The 24,130-nt window shown below is 40.6% G+C and overlaps 2 protein-coding genes across 5 annotated transcripts; one reads left to right on the top strand and one right to left on the bottom strand.

Moving 5' to 3' along the window:
* The first annotated feature begins 9,366 nt into the window (after positions 1-9,366).
* LOC144709269 (ARM repeat superfamily protein) lies at positions 9,367-16,309 on the top strand. 4 transcript variants are annotated; one of them, XM_078582759.1, is made up of 9 exons: positions 9,367-9,716; positions 10,198-10,512; positions 10,617-10,865; positions 12,013-12,656; positions 12,735-12,831; positions 12,912-12,965; positions 13,070-13,140; positions 15,097-15,287; positions 15,541-16,309. In XM_078582759.1, the coding sequence occupies exons 1-9, from the start codon at positions 9,456-9,458 to the stop codon at positions 16,188-16,190; spliced, it is 2,532 nt and encodes an 843-aa protein (XP_078438885.1). In that variant the 5' UTR covers positions 9,367-9,455; the 3' UTR covers positions 16,191-16,309. The 4 variants fall into 4 exon arrangements, with proteins under 4 accessions (XP_078438885.1, XP_078438888.1, XP_078438886.1 ...); XM_078582762.1 differs by having other exon boundaries at positions 9,368-9,716; positions 10,656-10,865; positions 13,055-13,140; XM_078582760.1 differs by having other exon boundaries at positions 9,368-9,716; positions 10,650-10,865; positions 13,055-13,140.
* Positions 16,310-18,103: 1,794 nt separating this feature from the next.
* On the bottom strand, positions 18,104-23,626 carry LOC144709172 (4-hydroxy-tetrahydrodipicolinate synthase, chloroplastic-like). Its single transcript, XM_078582605.1, has 3 exons — positions 23,383-23,626; positions 21,090-21,170; positions 18,104-19,154 (listed from the first exon to the last, which is right to left on the bottom strand). Exons 1-3 carry the CDS (start codon positions 23,481-23,483, stop codon positions 18,227-18,229), a joined length of 1,110 nt encoding a protein of 369 aa, XP_078438731.1. The 5' UTR covers positions 23,484-23,626; the 3' UTR covers positions 18,104-18,226.
* Between the last annotated feature and the right edge of the window lie 504 nt (positions 23,627-24,130).

Raw genomic sequence — 24,130 nt, 5'->3', positions numbered from 1 at the left:
ACTCCGAGTTGGAGGATGTACCAAATGAGGAAGACTCATCATGTCGACACACTGGTTCTTTGGGCAAGATAGTAACCAAGGTTAGAGCATTGGTTCAGGCCATTCGTCGAACTACAAAGCCTCGAATGTATTATATGGACCTTTGTAGGATGCACAAATTGAAGTCAAAGTTACTTATACCTGACTCCAGATGTTGTCTTCAAAGATTTTTCTTTCCAACATTTGAGGCAATACTCAATATATGATTAAGGAAGTTATTGCAAAGCGAGATGCATTTGATATAGGTGGTCTTGTTCACATCAAGAAGGAAGTAGATGAGTATCTCTCTCTTTATGAGTCAGAGTTTCTCAAGGAGTTTGCATTTGATCTGTTTTCAAACACAAATAAATAATTTGAGCTAGTCAACAAAGTTAGTGGTAGGAGACGTGCTCCAACTAGTGTGGCATATTACCATGAGCATGGTCATGGCGTGGGTTTCTAATGCCACATTATTCATCAAGAGGTGGTTATCTCATGTTGAGCAAGCATCATTGACTAACATGTGCATAGCCATGTAGACAAAAAATGTAGTGTTGGAGACGCTACTTCGGAAAAATGACGATGTCCTTGATTTTGTCCTACTTGACCCATTTCATAAAGGCATGGTGTTTCATAAGGCTACATACTCAAAGGTTGTATCTTATGTTGGAGCCAAGTTCCTAGATAGTGCTTGTATGACAGAATACAGAAATGATGTGGATTCTGTCAACCGTCAAGAACCACCACCATGAGCCTGGGCAAATCAGGCTCTAACCAATGAACCCATAACGCGAATGACAGCACCAGTTTCACTAGAGAAATTGGATGTCTTCCTACATATTATGCATCAAGGAGGTGGTCAACATGCAAAAAAATGGTGGGGTTCTAGAGGCGTAATCAACTACCTTACATTTAAAAAGATTTCTCATGAATATCTATCAGTGTCTACAACAAGTGCTCCTTTAGAAGGTGTTATTCTCACTTTACATTTAATTTGCATTTTTTTGCCATATAGGCGTTGTACTCAAATATTAACTTATCTTCATTTCACTTTATTATCAGGCATTGCGACGCCATAGTGGGTTATAGGTTATCGAGTAGAGGAAAAGAATAGCTTCTTTGGTGCGTGGATATGTTATCTCATGTTTATTGTAGACTCACCAAATCATTTGATGTGCTTGACATTGGATTGTTTCCTTTATTTTAAAAAATGAGATGTCACTTGATATATTCTTATTTTTTTTGTACACATTTTTTTCAAACATGTAGAATGTATTCTTGCTGTTGGAGTGGAGTATGCCTTTGATAGTTTTGACAGTCACCCCATGGCGTTGAAGGCATTATGCAGTCACTAGAGGAAATACTAGACCAACCTTGCTGCATTCAACATAACAAATAGAAGTGCCAACGGATGGATCTACAAATGAAATATGTTCTGGCTTTGGTCCAACTTTCGAGGATCCTAGTTTCATTTAATGCTCTCTAGAAAATTCACTTCATCAGTTAGTCTCTGAGAACCTCTCTTCATTTACAGGTCCACATTTCTTCCATCCTAACTATCTCATTGTATCTCAGATCATCTTAAACATTTCATATCTAGGCCCCAAATTATCCTTGATTTTTTTCATTTCTTAAATATTTTATAAATATTTATTAATCAGATCATCTACAACCCACACAATTATCATCCTTCTTTAATTAACTTTACAATAATGTTATTTGTGATATAATTTTTATATTATCAGTTCAAATTTTAAGTCATTTTATTTGGTCAAATATTCTTAATGATATCTGATTACGGTTATCAAAACAAAATTGTATTCGATAGCAGTATCTGCATAATGATATCCATTATTGCCGTCTGCTTATTCGTAGTCCCGAAAAACCACCTATTGGTATTCGTAGTCGTTATCATACGCGTTTTTGGTTTTTCTAGATAACAGATATCGTGAGATACCAACAACACATGGCAATTATGGATAATGGATGTACCACCCTATTCCAGACCAAAAGTGGAGGAGGAAGTTCAAGGATGTGGTCCTTCTATCAGCACTACCTGTACACGACTTATGTAGGGGAGATGAAACTTAACTTGTTTCCCCTATAGTGATTAGAGCAGGCGGACACACTACCCTAGGAGAGGAAGACAATAGTTGTTACGACGATCACCGATGGGAAGGACAAAGAGATGATCCCCCATACTTTAATGAGGATGACACCACGAGGTGTTGTGAGGATGGTGGGGTGCATGATGATCTTCCCAAGGAGCATCCACAAAATTTGCCCTAAGTTAACGAGATCAAACTCTTGCCAAGGATGGGCTTACAAATGTGTGCTCCTGCCTCAAGATGTGTTCTGCAACTTGTGAGAGCTACGAAGATGGCTCCTAGCTGCACTAAAATTTGTGTTCTTATGGCAACCTTGGCGGCACTTGGGTGTATTAGGCTAGGGGAAGCTTGGTACACTTTGGAGGATGAACCAGAGGTCACACTCCTTAGAGTCGAGGATGGGATCCTCCATGGGCATGGGGTGGGATGATGTGTTATGCATGTAAAGGGTGGGTTAAAACACAAGTACTACACAAGGTGTGCAGCTCTCCCCCTGCGGAACACACTAGCATGGTTATATGGCATGAACCATTAGTCAGGTACAGAATGGTTCATTGTGTCACACGCTTGGTCCATGTTGGCGGATCAATAGTACAAAATGTTCCAGGTAATGGTGACCACCCTTCCACATCAAAAGGGGGTGAAGCAGTCAAGAGTGTAATGTACCCAACTCCCTTCAAAGTTGTGCATGTGCATGAGGCGTGCATTGAGGAAGCCCAAAGGTGCTAGAGTGAACATCTCAGTGCATAGAGGTGAGCATTAGGCATTGCTATGTGTGGTTACTCAATTGTTGAAGTTCTCACGACAATGAAGTGGCACAAGTGTTTTTTCAGTGACAACTTGAACTTCTTAAGGTCATCACATGTGGTGTGTGTGGCCTATCAATTGAACATTCCCACAGACTACAATATGATTGGTATCCAATGATATGCAAGACTTGGATAGGAACACATCCATGGGTGTGTGTCGAAGGATAGGGGAAACTTATCAAGGATGTAGAGGCCATACTTATTTGAGAGAGTTAAATGGAGAAAGCAACGACTGATTACTTCATAAGCAGAGAGTTCATGTTGAAGCAGATGATACTACCTATGGTGCAACCTGAAGTCATAGAAGTTTGAAGACTTGCTGCAGAATTACCAGGACTAGAAGGTCTCAACATCGGCATCGACATCTTCCAATAGGGGAAGGGCATGTTTTGCCCCATACGTGTTTGGGTTTTCCATTATGGTAGCCCTATGCCCAAAATTACATCAGCTATGCAGTAGTCGCATGGGAGCCTGGACTGCATGCAGGAACAAGCTTTTGTGACATTACACACAACAAGGAGGCACCATCTAGGCATGCTTCTAGTAGCATTCCACACAGACGAGGTGTCTTATTACCAATCAGCAAGGGTGGCATCGCTAAACACACTATTGGTAATAGAAGAAACCCAAATTGTGATGCACACATCACAGGTCTGCGAGTCTGGATCATGCCAATAGCAGCAAATGTATCAACATTGACGGCAGGCTTACGCCAACACCATGTTCACCCTATACAAACATTTGGACGACAACGCCTGTCCTGGTCCTTGGGTGACAAATTATGCAAATTTTATGCTAGTCTTTGCACAAAGGACACGTTAACTGGGGTTTGTATAGACATTGGGTAGGAATGCCCTATTCTCAATATCATAACCAATGTATGTACATATATGTTTTCATATCCAGAGGAAACATTAAGGCAACTCATTTATCAAAGACCCAACAAGTGCATGGTGTGCCATAATGGATTTGACTACACAGCACAAATGCAAATGAGAGAGGTGAGATGGAGACAACCCTTGACCTGTAAAGCTTATGAAGGTGGCCCGACAAGATGAGATATGGTGCCTTCTTGCCTAGTTAGACAGCAACTTGTCTAGAGAGACATATGGAAGGACCCTAGGTGATGGTTCTATAGGCACATAGTGTATCATGGTAGGATCAACAACAGGGATGGGCAATGTGGGTGAACAAAGGCAGAGTTAACAATCTAGTCGCACGTCAGAAGAGACATCCAGATGACATGAGGTGTTGTGTCTCCTTGCAATAAGTGATGTAAGGCCAAGTGTGAGGTATCTAGGATGTGCAGTTGTGCAGCTAAGCATGGCTGACTATATAAATTCTCCTGGCAATGAACTAGATAGTGTTCTCACTTAGGGGCTCACCCCACTACTTCTGATGGCTGCTTGACTTGGTGCACAAGATCAAGATTGGTGCATTACTGAGCTACAAACTCAGCCCTCGCAAATTTAGCCACGTGACCAACTCCCTTGTACTTACACCCATTCTCTCTTGGGGATTTCCACTACACCATAGTTCTTTCTATGGTGATGCCTCCTACATCTCCCACTCTTTTGTCCAGTTGTCATATTATCCATATCAAGAGCAATGTTATTATTGTAAATATATGGAAGAAGTAGAGGAAAGAGAGATTGTGATCATCACAAAAAGGTAATTGAGATCAATGTTGTGTTATCTAAAGATCATGTATAACATTCAACAAATACGACCATGGTACATTTTGACTTCTTGTTGGACAAAAGGACATTTTAATAGCACTCTCTCTCTCTCTCTCTCTCTCTCTCTCTCTCTCTCTCTCTCTCTCTCTCTCTCTCTCTCTCTCTCTCTCTCTCTCTCTCTCTCTCTCTCTCTCTCTCTCTCTCTCTCTCTCTCTCTCTCTCTCTCTCTCTCTCTCTCTCTCTCTCTCTCTGTTTCTCTCTCTCTCTCTCTCTCTCTCTCTCTCTCTCTCTCTCTCTCTCTCTCTCTCTCTCTCTCTCTCTCTCTCTCTCTCTCTCTCTCTCTCTCTCTCTCTCTCTCTCTCTCTCTCTCTCTCTCTATATATATATATATATATATATATATATATTATTATCCTACCTAAATAACAGTTTATGATTCCGTAGTTTCTTATTTGAAAAGTACTAAGCTAATTTAGCTGACATAGACTAAAATAGTTATTGTTTCTACATTAAAATTTGACTTATTGATTAAATATTATTTGATTCAAATACTTAACAGTTGTAGAGGACTTTGTATACTTGATTTCTGATAGTTTCATGTTTAGATTAAAAGGGATGAGCCCCCATTATTGTACTGAATAACATCAAATAATTACATAGGAATGTTGATACTGAATCAAAATATTGGTTCATGCTTTAACTCTCTATTATTATACGGATGTCTTCTCAAGTTTGACCGTGGGTTAATCAAGGTCAAATGGATGTGTCCAACACCTTTAATATCATTCTTTACTCAATATTTGTACTTTTCTAAATATTCATCGGAACACCAAATTAAATGGTGTGATCATCAATATTCAGATATTTCCATGAATAAAATTCTGGTAGTGCCATTTAATACAAATGCTAAAAAAGCGTAGTTTTTTATCCTTCACTTTATTTTAGGTATGGGGCTTCTCTAACATGGGTTGCATAGAACATGAAATACATTGTGCCATGTGATGTACACCTTCTTGTAGAGGAATTAAGATTGGGCACATGGAAATAACTATAATTTTGCATTAATAATCAGCAGAATTCTATATAGCATGTTAGGATATCGTAGTCACGGACTTGGTGCTTGCTATCAAGTATGTATTTACACGCAAAGTCCTACCACGAAATTGGAAATCCACTTTCTCAGGGCTTATCCCAAAAGTGGAAAACACAGTTTCATTTAGGGACTTTTGCCCTATCAGTCTTTGTAATAAATGCTATAAAGTTGCATCTAAGATCATTACAAATCGACTAGGGACCTTCCTTGATAGACTTATCTCACCTGAATAGTGTGGTTTTGTCAAGGGTCGACAGATCCATGACAGTATCATGCTAGTTTATGAGTTAGCCCAGTCCTCAAACACTCATATTCAAGGTTCGAATGTCATCATCAGATTGGATATGGAAAAGACTTTTGATCGAGTTGAGTGGAATTTCCTTACCTAAGTGTTACGTCATTTTGGGTTCACCGATGTATTCATCGATCTCGTCGATGCCTGCATTAGAGAGAACCACTTCTCTCTCTTGGTGGACAGAAACTCCACTATCTTCTTCACGGCCACGAGAGGTCTATGGCAAGATGATCCTATCTCACCCACCCTTTTCATATTGATGGAGGTCTTTAGCCGATCACACACACGAACGATCGCCCGAGGCCTCATCCAACTATATTTTATGAAAAGGGGATGCCCGATCCTCTCGCACTCACTTTTTGCGGTTGATGCCATCCTTTTCCTCAGTGGATCTAAAAATCCATTAAGGAACTTATGAGTGTCCTCACTACGTACAAGCGGGCTTTTGGCTAGCTCGTCTATGCCGCAAAGAGTAGCTTTATGGTCGGTCCTTCCACCACTGTAAAGCGCTCTCAGATTATCCAACAGTATACTCGATACTCTCAAGGATGTCTCCCTTTCGATTATCTCGGATGCCCTATCTTTCTCAGACGGGCTCGCTATCATTATTTTGATGCCTTATTGGCCAAATTGAGAAAGAAACTTGAGGGATGGAAACTTCATTTTCTATCCCCTGGAGGACGCATCCAACTTATCCGACACACCCTCATGAGTATTCCGCTACATACCCTCGTGGTCCATTCACTATCCCTTATAGTCCTCCGCTCTGTGGAGCGACTATGCACCCGATTCTTATGGTCCGGACACCTCGAGGGAGAGAGTCGCCACCATTGGGTTTCTTCGGAGAAAGCTTATCAGCTGACGGACAAGGGCGGTCTAGGGATCAGACACCTTCAAGACGTCCAAGACATGCTTAAGAAGAAGCTTGTGTGGCGAATGTGGACCACGCTGTCCCCACTAGGGAGTTTCATCTCAACGAAATATGGCGAGTGGGTCCGTAGAGAGTTGGATATCTGGGGCCATCGCAAATGGCAGACTTGGCACCGACATTGGCTAGAGATCACAAAGGGCACACGCATGCATGTCGATAGAGGCACAATTAGCACCTGGTATGGTACATGGCTCACTGACGCACCCTTAGCCCACCATCCCCACTTCGAACCACATCGCCTTCGATTGATAGTGGTGCAGTTGCTCACGGGCAACACACGCCACCTTTAGGAGTAGCGTGGCCTGCCCTTAGACACTTTATCCCAAGCCCGGAGTATTGCCATCGGGACCACTCACGACTGTGCTATTTGGACGCTTACCCTTAACGGATCCTACTCTTGTAGATCTTCTTGGGAGCATTTCATGAGAAAACCCCCATCCAACACTAGGGTCGTCGCATATGGCATCCGACGATCACTACTTGTGTCTCCTTCTTCCTCTGGAGACTCTTGCATTGTGGTGTCCTGATTGACGATCGAGTAATCCGTATCGGTCACTTCCTCAGTTTGCATTTCCATTGTTGCCCCACATCTCCGCAGAGTGAGACTATGGAGCACCTCTTCTTCCATAGTGAGACAGTCGTAGACTGTTGGCGTCAAATTACACTTCATTGGCATCCACCCTCGGTACCTCCCCTATTCTCACACTGTTAGAGTGTTTTGGCAAGATGTATCTCTTGCCAACACGCTCTAAACGGAGCCTCGTCCTCCACATCACCATAGCCTACTTACTATGGGAGATATGGAAAGGGCGAAATTCATCTCATTTTGCAGGTACTCCCATGCGTGCCTTAGATATCATGCAACGAGTCAAGCTATCAATACTGTCCATTCACCATCTTATACCTCCTCGCGCCCACAACTCAGCCCTCAAATGTAACCTCCTTCGCTCTTGGGGCATCCAGGTGACCCTCGCCCCTACCCGCATTCGGCTACAGATTGTTCGTTGGCATCCACCGCTAATCGACGCCCTCAAGCTGAATCTGGATGGTCCACCCAAAAGGAATCATGGTCTTGCTGGAGGGGGCGGTATCCTCCGTGACCATACAAAGAGTATTATCTTTGCTTTTTTGTCCTTCTATGGCATTCGGACTAATACAGTATCCGATGCTATGGCGATATGTGATGGTTTACTCCTCTGCGAGGAACGAAACCTTCACAATATCGTCGTAGAATCGAACTCACATGTATTAGTTGACATGCTTTGTGTAGGTAAATGCTCTTAGTGGCGGCTTCAGCGGGTCTGGCAAGACATCATGCGGCGACGCCCTCAGACAACTAGTGTTCGTCACCAGCTACGCGAGGGAAATAAGAAAGCAGATGCTCTTGCCAACCACGTGGTATACACGCGTACCCCTACCTCCTTTTTTCTTTTCTTGGCAGGAACTCCCTTCGGCATCTCATGGATGCTACAGCGTGGAATGCCTTGGCTTGGCGGCTCTTCCCATACGTTGCAAACTGTCGAAGGAGAGGCCGCGAGAGTGACGGATTGCATGGAAGGATGATGGCAGGAGAACTAACCCTCTCGCCTGATTGCCCAATTTGCCGAGCACCTCAACACTGACATCTGCGGATGGCGGGTTGGACTGCACTCCACGCATCGACCATACTCCTGCTGGCACGTGTACATCTCTTGGAGATTGCCCCCACGGTTGGCGTTTTGCATGAAGCGCGGGAGGCGGAGCGCTCGCTCTCCCACTTTATTGATGTCCCCGCCACACACCTCATCGACGACACTTCTCGATGGTGGGGAGAGCTCCACACACTCCATGCATCATCACCGCCGTAGGGGGATCCGGAGACACGCCAGCACGAGTGACCTTCTTAGAGCACCTGCTAGGTATCACTTATGTATCTTTTCCCTTTCCTACACATGGCCGTGGATGAGTGGGATACGAGTGTAATTGGGATATTTATGCTCGCTCCACGCCTAAAAGCACTGATAAACAATCCACTTTATATATAAAACCCCCTGTGTGGCATCCTGGGCACGGCTGGATCGGTCTACGGGCACAACCGCAGGGTTGGACGTACCCGGCACTGTGTTTTTGCCAATAAAAAAACAAAAGATAATAATAATAACTTTGCATTAATAGATGAATTTATGTTTATATTATATATATATATATTTGACGTTATACACATTGATTTTTTTGTGAATAAAAACTCCCATATTAATGGCTCTACCAAGGAAAAATGGTTTACCTAGGAAATCAAGGAGCTGGGAAGAAAAAAGGATCAATCTTTGTAGAGTTCATAATTCATATTAGATTAAAAAATGTTAAATTCAAGAAACTGAAGTTTGATTGGTTCTTGGGAAGAGAAAAAATTCCCAACTTTATGGGACGAAAGTCGATCCAGATGAAAGAGTAAGAAACTAAGAATACCCAAAAAACACCCCAAATTCGTTTCCTCCGCCACAGACTTCTGGAAAGTTTCCCACGTCTGCCTCACTCCGCCCACCATGGCGCCGCTGGCGGCGGCGCCGATAACATTTTCAAGATTAACGTTTGTTCTGCACCGTTCTTGTCAAATTCAGAGTAGCAATCTCGCAAGAAGAAGGCGACAATCCACAATTTCTGGCCGGATTAACCTCGGAAGTCGCCATTTATCGTCACTTCCAGTTCACTGTAGAGCAGGCAATGATTTCGATTTATCTTCTTCTTCTTCTTCGCCGTATCCAGATGGCGAGACTATCTCCCGGATGAGCTCTGGTATTCCCCCGGTAAGCGTTTGAGGGTCATGACCTTCTGTCAATCTTGGAAGCTTTGATTGGAAGAACAGCCCCATTAACAACTTTTCTTAGCAAATTTTGTATTACCCAGTTTAGTTTTTCTCATTTAATCATTCTATTAAATCTCGCGATATACTAATCAGCGTCAGCTTCTCCAAGGTGAGCTTGATCGAATGGATAACCACGTTATACAGCTATTATTCTAAGATTTTCTATTTGTTACAAGATATTCACGTCCTCCCTTCAATCTTGGACGCTTTGGTGGAAAGAACAACTCAATTAACGACTTTTCTGACCAGAATTTCTATTACCCAGCTTAGATCTCACTAAATACCTTTCGGCGTCAGTTTATCCAAGTTGAGCTTGATTGAAAGAATAACCGGTGAAACAACTACTGTTATTTGATTTTCTATGTATTAGCTTAGTTTTTCATACTGAACCATTCTTTAAGTTTCTTGGTGATTTTCTTCAGGAGGAGAGCTATGTGGGCGTGTTTGTTGAGATGCTTGGTCTCGACAAGGATTTAATGGATAGAGAGCAGGCAGTACTGACCTTGTGGAAGTATTCCCAAGGAGGAAAACACTCCATCGATGAAATTATGAAGTTCGGAGACTGCATTATTCTCGTCGTTCGACTTCTTCACTCAGATTCCAATTTAATTTCCGAAGCAGCGGCTGGGCTTTTGCGTAATATCACAGCTATAAATCTTTATATGGAACCGGTTGTAGCCAGTGGAACGATAGAAGAGATAGCCGCTCTCCTCAATCGATCAGACTTGGTGCCAGAGGTAATTTCAAAATAAATCTTCTTGGTATAATTTAGTTAACCAAATATTTCATACAAAGTGAATGATGTAGACTGTATTAATGACTTATAAATATTGAAAAACAGAACGGTTATTTATTTATGCTGATATTTCTGGAGGTGAAGGAGCAAATGCTGGGTATCTTGTGGAATTTATCTAGTGATGAGGAGTGCAGGATGAAGATTGCAAGGAGCGATATAATCCCAATTCTGGTTAAGTGTTTTGATGATGAGGAGTTGAAAGTGAAGGAGGCTGCCGGCGGTGTGCTGTCAAATATGGCTCTGAGTAAATCAAATCATAGTACTATAGTGGAGTCTGGTGCAATCCCTAAGTTGGTAAGGTTTTTCAGAATTCAATTCCACAAAAAAACTTAATTCGAATTTTGTCTGGATATAAGCTCATCTGTCTCACAACTTCATGCAAAAACAATCTATGTGAAAATACATTTATAAAGCAATTTGTTTCCAATCTATGTATCGTTTTTATCCAGTTACGGCCAAATGAAAGATTGTACGCTTGAAAATCAGTGTTGGAGTCCCTTATTCAGAGCAGAATGTGCCTTTTGATTGAAGTGTTTTCCTTACATTTCATCAGAGTTGAGGAAGGAATTTTCTTGCCACTCGTCAATAAAGTGATGTGGGATTTTTTTATTTTTTGAAGATGTGAAGAAATATATCATTTGGCTATTGAAATATTATTCTATCATCGTGTGTGTGCTCAGGCCAAGTATACGTTTCTGTGGTAGAGGCCGCAACATCGTCATTTTTTTGACTAAATTTTCTTTCATATATTGATTCTTGCGATCATTAAAACTCACAGACCCGTGTACATTTATTTGCCTACAAGCAGCCCGTTGCGGCTGATTCTAATCCCTTACGCTCTGGGGTTATTCATGTCATTGTTTTAGACTTTTGAGCCTTAATCATATTTTGGACTAAAATTTTCTTTAAAAATATTGATTTAACGATCATTAAAACTCTCAGGCTGATGTACATTTATTTGCCTACAAGTCGCCCATTGCTTCTGATGCTAATCCAAAGCCCACTGGGGGCATTTTAATTTTTTGTCTTCAGCCCTCACCTGAGGGCAGCAAAGAAGAATTGAGTGAAGTTCTGGTGATGTTTCCTAGTCGACACTTCTATATCTCTCTAGATATGTCCCCTCAGGGAAAAACGCTTTTTCCAATGAGAACAAACATCAGGTTCTTATCAACTTTCTATAAATAATAATGAAATAAGGTGTCGCTTTTGGACGACAGGGTAGAATGCCAATTTAGTCTTTAGTTGGGTGTTTTACTCAAATATCTACGCACATATCTGTCTGCATTAAAAAAAATGTCTATTTTAAGGAGACAGAATGAGTTGAAAATGGAGGGATTCTAAGTGTTTTTCTTCCCCAAACTTGGTTCTCAAATGCTAACAGTTTCAATGTTGGCATGTTCTCTCTTGTATGAGTTTGATTTCTGTTCTCTGTTTAATACAGGCTGAAATCCTGATAAGCAATCCTGAAGGACACAGAATCCTGAGAAATGAATCTAGAAACGTTCTGCTCGAACTCTCAAAAGATAACTACTACAAGATACTCACCATCGAAGAGGGTCTTGTGTTTGTCCCCCTTGTTGGCGCAGCAGCATACAAATCATTCAGACCAGTCTCCCGTTCATGGCCGTCATTGCCCGACGGAACAGAAATCAAGAAGAAAGCACTCACTTCAAGATACGGCGCTTCTGAGTTACTTTTAGGACTAAATTATAGAGATCAATCCCTAGACTTGGAGGAGATGAAGATGCATGCAATGATTGGGCGGTCTCAGCAGCAATTTCTAGCACGAATCGGAGCCATTGAAGCGGAGGTCTCAAAACCTGGCTCGGGATCCCTGCCAAACAATCGTTGGACTGTTCTTTCATGGGTGGACAGTGTAGCCCGGTTAGTATTGATTCTTGAACTTGAAGATGTTTCTGCTGTGAAAAGGGCTGCCTGGGCAATAGCCGATTCATCTATTAATGCGCACATGAGATTGGCGTTTAAAGAAGCTGGAGCAGTAAAAAATTTGGTGCAACTTCTGTATCATGATGATGATGAAGTTAGGGAGGCAGCAGTTCATGCCTTGGAGAGGCTCTCTGTCAGGTTTGCTCGCATAACCTATTCTTCTCTTTTAAAGGTTTCTGGGTCCACTTTATCATTAATTTTCCCTTTTCCTCTCAGTCCTAATGTTTACCAGATACTTGAAGCAGAAATGATGATGGGTCCTCTTGTTAATATGCTTAAGAATGGATTCGCTTCTGAAAAACTCACTGAAAAGGTGAATTTTTGCAATGCATGAGTTTCTCTAGTGATTTTGTTTAAATCGTATTTTACTTATGTGAATATTATGAATTTCAGATTTTAAGCATTCTCTCTAGGGTACTTGACCAAGAAAGAAGCGTGAGCGCAGAGGTACTTAAAACTATGAACATTGTCCACAGTGTTAAACCGTGTTCTAAGCATTTGTTGATAGTCTGACCGATGTGTTGATAATATTGCAGTTTTCCGATGATCAGGTCAGCACTTCGGAGATAGAGAGAAGGAATCAGGCTGAAAACCAACTATCAACAGCTGAAGTAATCTCGAGGTATTACTCGATGACTCTCATGTGCTTCAGATCAGTAGCCTGTCATGTCTGATGATACACTCGGAGGTCCGAGATTACCGTTAGAGAAGAAAATGAGAATTCAACTTCCACTGAGGATGAGTTCGAGGGTAAACCCTCACCAAAATAACCAGAAACATGAGAATTAGGGTTCATGGGGAAGAAGAGAAGGTGGTTAGGAAGAAGAAGGATAGAAACGGAACTGCTCAGCTGAGCTGGTCCCCTCTGGACGCGGCCTGCTCCGCCCAGCCTCAGCTGCTGTGCAACTGCCCGATCGACAAAATCATTCTGCCCCCCACTTCTTGTCGCCCACTTCTTTAATAGCCATTTCGCACGTACGGGCGTCGCTCTCACGTGCGACTTTAGTCCTTCAGCTTCCGTTTCCTTCGTTGATATTTGTTGGCGAAGAACCGACTGGTATCATCTGACTTATCACTCAGTGATCCGTAGGGTTGGCAGATGATGTCTGTAGAACTGTGGAAATTCGGAGGAGAGAGAAAGTAGAGAGAGAGAGAGAGAGAGTGCACAAGATTGGGGCCAAAAGGATCATCTTTGCTTCACCAGAGTTCCCCTTTTTATACATATATTTTTTTATCAAAAAAGTCCTTCAGAAAGTAAAGTTAGGGGGCTTACTTGTAAAACAAGTAAGCTTACTTGTTTTACAAGTAGGCTTCCAACGGTCCTCTTTTTAAAAAGGGACCGTTGGAGGGCCTGTCCAACGGTTATAAAAATAACCGTTGGATGCTGGGCCTGTCTGGAACAGGCCCAGACAATATCAGGCCCACTAATGGGCCTGATATCTCCGCCCCTAAAGGGCCTGCACTAAGGAACCAGTCTAGGTTTCTTAGTGGGCCAGTAATGGTCCTTAAGGGACCATTACTGGGCTGCTAATGGGCCTGCAGAGGGTCCATTTGCAGTCTACTATAGGAGTTAGTAATTTTATTATTCCCCTAGGTTAATCTATTACACATTACATGGCTTTGGGTCCATGGTTAGTATAAGATAATCTCATCAATGTCGAATTTGACGTCATCCATTTTTGGTAAGACAAAATAATGAGTCAATGGGGAGACAAAAGCAAGACGATGATGAGCTGATGATGACATGGTGATTTGTACCTTTGATAATGCTGATGACAATGTCGAATGTGACGCTGTCATCACCATCGCCAAATTTTGTCATCATTTTTTGGTAAGAGACAATGACGAGGCGATGATAAGATGAGGACAAGATGAGGAGATCATGATGATGATGAGATGAGGCACAGATGATGATGAGATAATGATGAAATGAAGACAAGATGATGAACAGATGAGTTGTACGCCTGATGATGATGCTGACAATGTCAAATTTGTCATCCTCGCCCCTAAATACGTCAATAAATTTTTAGTGCAAGATAATCGCAAGATGATGATGAGGTTACAACACAACAATGACAAGATGATGATGAGATGAGGTATAGATGAGAATGAGACTAAAGAAAGTAATGATACTGTTGACACTGACCATCTGTCATCGTCATTATAATCATCATTCTCAAGGTCCTCCCATCCCTTGGAGACACCTAGTCACAGTGTTTAGACAAGAGGCTAGAAAGAAACCTGAAGATGAAGAGGCGCAAAAGAATGATATTTTTATTCAGGGTTTACGCATATAATGTAACCTAAGATTTATATATATATATATATTTATCAGAATGCATTGAGCTGTTGCTCGATAGGCCCATGACCTTAGTTACAAACGCCAAGATTGTAGCACACGGTATCCACTTGCCACCCAGAACAAAACTGAGAACGTTGTGATGAGATTTTTGCTATATCCTAGGTTTTTTTAATTATAAATTTGAAAATTCCTTTATTACTCGACTTTGTGGAGCTCTATTTAATGATAATTTTTCACTTACATTTAGTCGGAATGAACATTGATCTTCAATTTCAGGGAAAATATCGTTACCTCAGACTTTTTGTCTTGCATTGTTGAACTTCTTAAAGCCCCGTCGCCAAATACCCAGAAGATGGCGGCATCTATTCTTGAACATCTTGCTAACTGCGAGGAACATGTTAGCATAATTACCGACTCTGGAATAGAATCAAGGCTTGCTGGCTTGTTCCAAGGAATTATTTTTACCGGTATGATATTCACAAAATTTGAAATAGGCTCTTTAATTTCCTCCCAGAATATCACCACTGTAGCCTCTGCTGGATCATTTTCTTATCCTTGATAAATTCATTTGCAGATGTTTCCAAATCAGTAACAAACTGCCCTTTTAATTTTTGTTCTGAAGAAAATACCAAAATACCCGAAAAAAAAAGCCTACTTCAAATTGAAATAAATCATTTAATAAGCAAAATAACTTGGTGTCTCACATTTCTCTGACATCAGGAGACGAGAACAGCGAAGACCCGCCAGAGATAAACGCCGTTAAAGCCGAAGAAGATGGCCTTGCCGCAGCAGCAGCCTCCAGACTATTGACAAGGCTTCTAGACAACGAAACCTTCTGCCAACATCTGAATTCCTCCAATTTTATTAACATTCTTCGCAAAATTCTCAAGTCTGATATTCCACTCAACGCAAAGGACTGGGTCGCCGCGTGCCTGGTGAAAATAGAGTCTTTGGCAAGTCCAGGAGATGATCTCAAACAACCACTTGATATGGATGTTGTCATTTATGATACCATCCCAAGATTAGTGGAAAAAATGAGAACTTCAGGGTATGAGGATGAGAGAGAAGCAGCAGTTGTAGAGCTGAATAGCCTCGTCTCGAAGGGTATTCCTGAATATGCTCGTGCCGTGGTAAAGTCCGGTGGGTTACCTTTGCTGGTGGAGCTGGTTGATCAGGGAAGCAACTTAGCAGTGGAGGCAGCTCTTGCAATTCTTTACAGTTTATGTATGGATGATGAGAACCATCCTGCAGTCGTATCTGCCGGCGCCATCTCTGTGCTACGAAGAGTGGTTCGTTCGGAGAGGCCGCAGTGGAATCAAGCTCTCAATCTCCTGAGAACATTGCCCTCTGTGGGTTCTGATCTATCTTGAAGATTTGATGATCCAGTTTTGATCTCTGGGAAATTGTTGTTAATTTACAGAAGTTAAATTGTGTACATTTTTATATTCTTCTGGTTAAAAGGAGAAAAATAGGTTTGCTTTTTTTCTCCTTTTTATTTGTGAAAAAAACATTAGTATAGGATTTGTCTACTGGATAAATCTTAATCATAACCTTAGAACACTCGAAACCTTGTTTTGAGCTGCATTACAATTATATGTTTCTCTTTCAAAATGCAGGAAGGAGGTTGGGGATAATGGATGGTCCATGGTATTAAATGATTGATGATCCAGTTTTGATATTCAGGAAATCCTTATTTATTGACAGATTTTAAAATTTAACCATTTTTGCTAAATAAAAGTAAACTGTTTTTACATGGCAGTGTTTCATTTATGTGAGAAAATTGACTTTATAATTATCACCTGATTAACCTTCATTGTAACCTCATAACTTTTGGAACCTTCTTTTCTACTACACTGCAATCCTGGGCTCCGCTTTTGAAAAATTGGGAGTGAAGAGACTGCTGTCAGAGGGATTTCATTTTACTCTAAGTGAGCCTTGTGAAACTGATTTTATTTCTGAATCTGTGCGCTCAGAAAATGGAATTGAAATAGAAAAAACAAGTAGAACAGAGTGAATATTTTTAAAACAATTACCATAAAGAAATCGAGTGATGTTGAAATGTAGGAAATAGTTAATAATATATTGCGTTTCATTTTCTGCATTCTTACTCAACAATTTTCAATATTCGGAGGGCTTTCATAAAGTTGCAGAAATTAATTGTAAAAATTGCACTCTACATCGACTTTGATTAATGTAATACACCAGAATACTTCATTTGACAACATTTTTTTAATGTAATCTTACTCATTTAGTAAACGTATAGAACATATTGTTAACATATTACTCATTCTCTTACGTCCTTCCCATAACTATTTGAAGCCAAATGATGTTTTAACATACTGAGAGAAATTAGTAGGCAAGAAAACCAATGATTTCAGACCAACCATATTTTTTAAATCAGAGCAAAATGGAGATGTTTTAGTATTGTTTAGGATAATAATGCCGACTAATATCACATTTCATGTAGGAAAGTATTTCTTGAAATTGTGATTATTAATTTCATTCATAAACACATTTTCTTTAGCCAGCTGACGGTTAATCTGACTTTTTCATTCACCTATACGTGGATAACATATTATTAATAGAAAGAAAGCAATAGCTAGCCTTTGTTTACAAATGCCCTCTAATTTATAAGTTGACACATGTGCCAAATGCAACTTTATTTATTCCCCTCTTGAATATTATCCTACAGACATAATAGGCGAAGATAAATATTCATTACAATATACCTCTAAATATTCAGATGCCGTTAATATTTACGATAAAAAAAATGAGGACAAGACCAATATTTAAATATGTTTAAGAAATGTAGAAACCTAAAAAGTAAATAGAAAAGTACAATAAACTTCTAGAATAATACGCCTTCAGCCATTCTATGACTGTCCCAATCATGGCAAAGCATAATAAACAAAATAACATATTAAACAACTACAATATTTGAGAGCCGAATTCGACGATGTTCTTGTTTAATCATCCACAAACATTTTGAGATACTAAGGCAATTTGCTTTAAAAATGATTGTTTAAAGTTCTTCAAATTATGCAAAAAATATTTACCACCAAATTTCCAAGGGATATTCCACTAATATCATTGTGTCACTCATAATCAAGCGGAATGGAGAACTTACTCACCTCAACATCAGCAGTGTCCAGTCAATATTACGGTCAGTTGTCTACGTCGTAACAATCCAACTTCAATAAATCACAAGTTTGAACAATGCTTCTCCAACAACCTAAGCCTTCAGACGATAAAACAAGGACGGAAAGCAGAGAGTACACCCATATTAAATGTACAAAAACTTGCATAAATTCACAGAAATACCTGAACAAGAAGCATACGAGCGCAACAGTACCAGAAACTAACATTATCTAACCTCGGACTCGAACCAAATCGACCGAGATCTCGGCTAATAACGGTCAACAAGAACAAAGTCATCGTCATCTAGAATCTGCACATCCTTGTGGCCCACAAAATTCTCTCTCCCAAGCTTGTTGACTATCTTGACAAACTCAATTCTCCTATCGATCGGGAGGGGCACGTATGGCAGGCGAAACACGGGCCGCACCATTCCCAACTGGGCCAGAGCAGTGTTAAGCCCAATAGGGTTTGGTTCCCTGAACAGCCACCCAATCAAAGGCATCAAGCTCTCATTCAGAGATGGGTCCTCCCCCTGGAACATCAGCCTCCTCACCAAACCCGGAACCAGGTTACTCGTCACCGAGATCACGCCCGTGGCCCCGGCATGCCACCTGGCATCATGGCATTGGTCGTCATTCCCGCTCCACGCGACGATCCCCCTTTCCACGTAGCCTCTAATCCTATCGTTCCCGGCGCATTCCTTGACCCCGGCCATGTTACTGTTCTTGGAGACGGTGTGGATAACAGATGGGGGGATGTCCTGGCCAGTCCTGGAGGGGACGTTGTAGATGATGGTGGGGCCCATCGAAAGAACCGTCTCGAAGTGTGAGATCATTCCTTTGATAGAAGTTTTGCCGTAGTACGGGTTGATGTGGAGGGCGGCATGCATGCCGACGGCAAAACCCTGCTCAGTTGCATGGATGGCCTCTCGGGTGGAGTTGCTGCCCGTGTTGCCAACGACTTTCACTGACGTGCCAAAGCAGTTGACTGTGTGGCCGATGAGCATGATGTGCTCGTCCCAGCTCATCAGGTGGCCTTCGCCCGTTGTTCCGCCGACTATCACGCCCTCGACGCCGTTCAGAATCTGTGTGTGCATTAGAGAGTCGTAGGCTTCTATGTCAAACCTCCCATCTGGCAGGTATGGGGTCTTCACGGCAGTGATTAGTCTGAGCTTCTTTATGTCTTCGGCCGATGTTCTAGTACGAAAAAATAAGTATGGTCAATACATGCACATTGAAAAGTGGGAGAAAGTTACCCGAGAATAAAGGAAGAATAACTGGTCAAAGTTCTCAACGAACTTTATTTTGGGAAAATAAACCCTTCATCACCCTAGCAGAGAGAAGAAACATTGGAACTTTATTCTATTGGTCACTGAAAATATATAGGGTTAACAGCCGTTGACCCATATTGAGCCTATTCAAACTTACCCATGACAAAGATCTGTCTATTATAGGATCTCGGAGGGGTATTTGTACAATATCAGAAACATTAAGTTAAACATAGATAGGAAATATGAAATACAAAAGTTGGATATCATAATCTGACATAAATTTCCATTCGTCTATAGGTATAAGATGTCTCCTTCCATATTTTGGATAAAGTAAGCAACCTGGGAGGTAGCTTCAGGACCACTTCATGATATTTGAAAAATTCCAGTCTCGCCTTTGATGTAATCAATATAAGTTTTTCTAATTATTATTACGGACAATCAAAAATAACATTTTTAATATTTTGTTCTCACTGGAATGTAAATTCTTGCGCAAGCAATATAATCAGGTGGAAGATGTGAACTAATGATGAATAAAAACAGAGGTCTAGGAATGAAACAAAATGAATGAAGATGTAGAAGACATTAAGGGTTCTTTCAAGTCTCCAAAAAACAAATCGGTGTTAGGCAGAAATCTTTTTCTCGCATTTTTTAAATGCAAGTGGAAAAACTTTTAACTGTATAACTATACTTGCCCCTGAAAGTTCAAATAAAAATTAATTTCGTAGCAATGATTTAATAAGACCCACAAATAAGGTCTACGTTTTCTTAGCCTGATTGAAGACAATAATCAGGGCTGCAAGTCAAACCTTGTGTCCGTCATGGCAGTTATTGATACAATGTCTTCCGTAACAACACCGACATAAATCCTCAATGAAGTTACCAGAAAAATAATACTACATCCACATAAAATAAAATAGAAATTTCATGGGAAAAGATGACCACTGCAAATGCCTAGAGAGCAGTAAAAAAATTTAACACCAAGTTTTTCAGAAATCAGACAGAAAATATTCGCATAGCTATATAGATGACAAAGATGAAATTAGCTATTGTTGAACTGTTTGATGACCAATGTTTTGTCACAAATAGGACACAGTTCAAGAACGCTGGGATGGCACATGGAATCCACATTTGTCCAACAACTTGTCAGCCCACATAGTGAAGGATTATATGAGGATGCAGCAGTCCTTATTGCATCTGAGACCATTGCACAGGACACAATATGGTTGGGGTTGGATAGGCACATTCTTCTCTACTTGTCTCTGTCTAATCTGTGCGGTCTCTGCTTGTCGTGCTGCATTGGTACCCCCGGACAAATAACACAATCTTCAAAGGAAAAAAAAAACTGATGATTCTTATCAGATTACCATAAAATCTGATCATTGATTATCGGAAATTCATTCTCAATTATTAAGTGAAAAGTTACAAATTACACCGTCTCCCGCACATATTTGAGGCAAAATAATTCAATGTTCCAAGGAAGCCAGAAACAGTCCGAAAAGTGTGAATGATTACATTCAAATGTCCCAAAATCCGTGTGAAATCAATCACTAAAGAGACTTTAAGACACGTTAACTGCCTATCATGACAAGATTCAATAAACCTATGTTCAACAGGAGGATAGCTAAAATATTATAAACATTGACGAAATAGTAAAATATTAAACTGTAACAATTGGTTTGAAACTTAAGAGACTTTAAAACACGCTAACTTTCAGGTTTGGATGTGGCCTTCACAACTTAAACGTCACGTAATAGCGTACGAGTGCATGATGCATTTTTTTTACTGACAATCAACAGGCTAAGATGTTTTATACAGTATGTCAATCTTAAACGTCACGTAATAAAGACTGACGAGTATAAACCTGTTCTTAACTTCAAAACTGCGCATTGGGAGATGCAAATTCTGAATGACAGATGCCTTTGGTGATTTCCATCTTGATGCCCTGTAAGAAGATGGAAGAAAAGTGAAAGTTATTCTATACCACAGTTGTATTTTTCAGAAGAAAATCTACAGAATTGAGAGTAAAAGGAACTTTTAGACTGATGTGGTCTGCCTTTGGTTGTATCAAAGGAAGCGTCAGGAGACGGGTATAATTAGCCAAGTAGAAAGTAAAGGAGGCAGGAAGTAAGTTGTGGTACGTTTATTCCCTTTCTGCTCTCTCCTTTAGCCTCTATCCTTCCCTCATCCCCTTTCGGTCACCTAACCGGCATCTTCCCGACAAGACTCCCCCTCGGGCAACCTGCTCTTCGTTCATTGAAAGACCTCCAGTCTTTTCATAATTTTTCTACTCGTCCTCTATCTTCTCCTCTCATCTTCTCTCCCGTGACACTTGGAACCTGCAAGTTCTTTTTCAGGGAGCGAGGGAGTTTCCCATTCATTTGTTGTTGCCAGCCTTGTTCTCTTTTGGTATCCGTTCAGTTGGTGGGAGGGAACGCATCAGAGACTCATGAAGTTGAAAACTATATATGTGGCCATGCTACTAACTATCGCAAAAATCAGAGAGCAAGAATCATGCAAAAAATTGTCGTGTACAAAAATACAACCCAAAAGGAACAGCCAGCACTTTATAGTCCATTGAGTTAATATTCATATTACTATTCCTGGTATCTTTCTTCTTCATAATAGATAATGTTATTAAATTACCATGTATTTCTTGTTATTATAATTATACAATTTAGTGGATCGAAAATGGTTTTGTCAGACCACTTAACGGGTCACAATGTGACAGAGAGTGGGCTCGGCGCACTACACTAGTTAATGACATTTATACAATATCTCTTTGAGCAAGTTTAAGTCTTTTCAGAAGGTTTAACCAAAGCCAATGATTAAAAGAGCAACAACAAAATATTTTCTGCCACATAAATATGATACGCACTTAGGGTAAGAAGACTTCTGACAAATCAGTCATTTCACAATTCTTAGAACCAAAAAAGATTAAATGGCGGAAATATAATCATCTCAACGAAAGAATTAGACACTGAGTAGGCACCATAGACACCACAGTATAACTGTGAAGCCACAAAAATGCTCAATATATGAAAGACGTATTCAAAGAGAAAATCAGCCAAATAAAGTATAATTTTAACAGCAGATTAATAATTTTAAAAGGAAAATGGCGGAAGCTAAAAAGCTCTTGCTTAGAACAATACGGATAAAATCCGAAAAATAACGCAATGCTACATTTGAAACAAAGTTACATCCATCGAACAGAATTCAAGTACAAGAAAACTGCAAATTCATACTCAAGCATTTGCCTATCTAAAGGTCCCGTACAAAATTCGATTGAAGATACAAATAATAAAAAATTACATATCATGGAAACTCCCGTCTAAATCAGAAAATTATACCACCCGCTAATGAACAACGTGATATTGCTTCTAGCGAGTGGACTCCATTCAGCACAAGAAAAGACCATGCTGAATTCAAGTGCACAAGTGAATAACTCAAATCATAACCAGAACAAAGAATAACAAATTATTAATCGCAGAGCTCCTGCCTTAACCAGAAAATAACACCACCCACTAATGAATGGAGTCTGGGAAAACTTGATAACTATATATCTAGGCCAGAGCGAAGAACAGCAAATTATTAATCACGGAGCCTCCCGTCTTAACCAGAATATAATCTCATCCGCTAATGGCTAAACTACGAGACAATTTTGTTTAAAATCCTACCAATACTTTCAATAGATACATTATCATTTTGGCGGAGTGAAATAAGGCAACGTCGAAGAAAAGCTTCATAACTATATATCTAGGCCAGAGCAAAAAACAGCAAATTATTAATCAGGGCATAATCTCATCCGCTAATGACTGAACTACGAGACAAATCGTTAAAAATCCAACCAACTACTTTCAGTAAATACATAATCGTTTTGACGGAGTGAAATAAGGCAACGTCGAAGAAAATTTCATAGCTTTATATCTAGGCCAGAGCGAAGAACAGAAAATTATTAATCAGGGAGCCTCCCGTCATAACCAGAACATAATCTCATCCGCTAATGACTGAACTACGAGACAACTCGATAAACATCCTACCAATTACTTTCAATATATACATAATCATTTCGACGGAGTGAAATAACGCAACGCGGAAGAAAAACAGAAACAAAATGGAGAATTATCCGCGTAGATTTTCTTAGATAAATTTCGGACCTTCTAATCGCACCGGTAGAGGATCGGAGAGGCCTGACGCCGAAGGCGGAGATCGAAGATTCCCCCAAGTAAGTACTACAACACTCGGTGAAGAGCAACATCTGAGCTCGAGATCTTCCTCTGCGCTTGAGATCTTCCTCTCAAACCTGGTTGGAGAAGCGCCAACGATCGGAGACGAAGGAAGAACTTGAGAAGACGGTCGTCACTCCAAAGCCGTGAGTGGGTACGCTGGAAAGAAGACAAAGAAGAGGACTAGGGTTTAAAGAGTCATTGGCCCACATCAACGCTGACTCCTCTCTCTCTCTCTCTCTCTCTCTTCTCTCTCTAAAGATGTAATATTTATCTCTCTAGCTCTACTCTCCCTCTCTTTCTGTCTGTATTTCTCTCTCTATGTCTTCTGTCTAATTCTCTCTCTGTATGCCAATTTTTATAGAGAGGACTAGGGGTTGAAGGGTGACTAGCCCACATGAATGCTCTCTCTCTAGCTTCCTCTCTCTAGCTCCCTCTCTCTCTAGATCTCTCTAGCTCCCTCTCTAGCTCTCTCTATCTAGCTCCCACTCTATCTCTCTCTAGCTCTCTCTCTATCTAGCTCTCTTTCTATATCTCTCTCTCTAGCTCTACTCCCCCCTCAGTTTGTCTTTCTCTCTCTGCCTCTCTCTAATTGTCCATATATTTTAAAGATGAGGACTGAGGTTTTAAAGGGTGATTGGATCACACGAATGATGACTCTCTCTCTTCTATCTCTCTT

The sequence above is a fragment of the Wolffia australiana genome, chromosome 11 (genome assembly GCF_029677425.1).
Source record: "Wolffia australiana isolate 7733 chromosome 11, ASM2967742v1".
In the NCBI taxonomy this organism is placed as follows: domain Eukaryota; kingdom Viridiplantae; phylum Streptophyta; class Magnoliopsida; order Alismatales; family Araceae; genus Wolffia; species Wolffia australiana.
Note: the sequence above shows the minus strand (reverse complement) of the source record. Positions and strands in the feature narration are given on the sequence as shown.

What these genes read in the sequence shown, in the direction of transcription:
- LOC144709269 (XM_078582758.1), top strand. Translation starts at nt 9,456, where the DNA reads ATGGCGCCGCTGGCGGCGGCGCCGATAACATTTTCAAGATTAACGTTT. An exon ending in TGAGCTCTGGTATTCCCCCG is followed by an intron (nt 9,717 to 10,197) that starts GTAAGCGTTTGA and finishes GATTTTCTTCAG; the next exon opens with GAGGAGAGCTATGTGGGCGT. An exon ending in ACAGCTGAAGTAATCTCGAG is followed by an intron (nt 13,141 to 15,096) that starts GTATTACTCGAT and finishes CTTCAATTTCAG; the next exon opens with GGAAAATATCGTTACCTCAG.
- LOC144709172 (XM_078582605.1), bottom strand. Translation starts at nt 23,483, where the DNA reads ATGTTGCTCTTCACCGAGTGTTGTAGTACTTACTTGGGGGAATCTTCG. An exon ending in TCTACCGGTGCGATTAGAAG is followed by an intron (nt 21,171 to 23,382) that starts GTCCGAAATTTA and finishes ATCTTCTTACAG; the next exon opens with GGCATCAAGATGGAAATCAC. An exon ending in AGTTTTGAAGTTAAGAACAG is followed by an intron (nt 19,155 to 21,089) that starts GTTTATACTCGT and finishes TTTTCGTACTAG; the next exon opens with AACATCGGCCGAAGACATAA.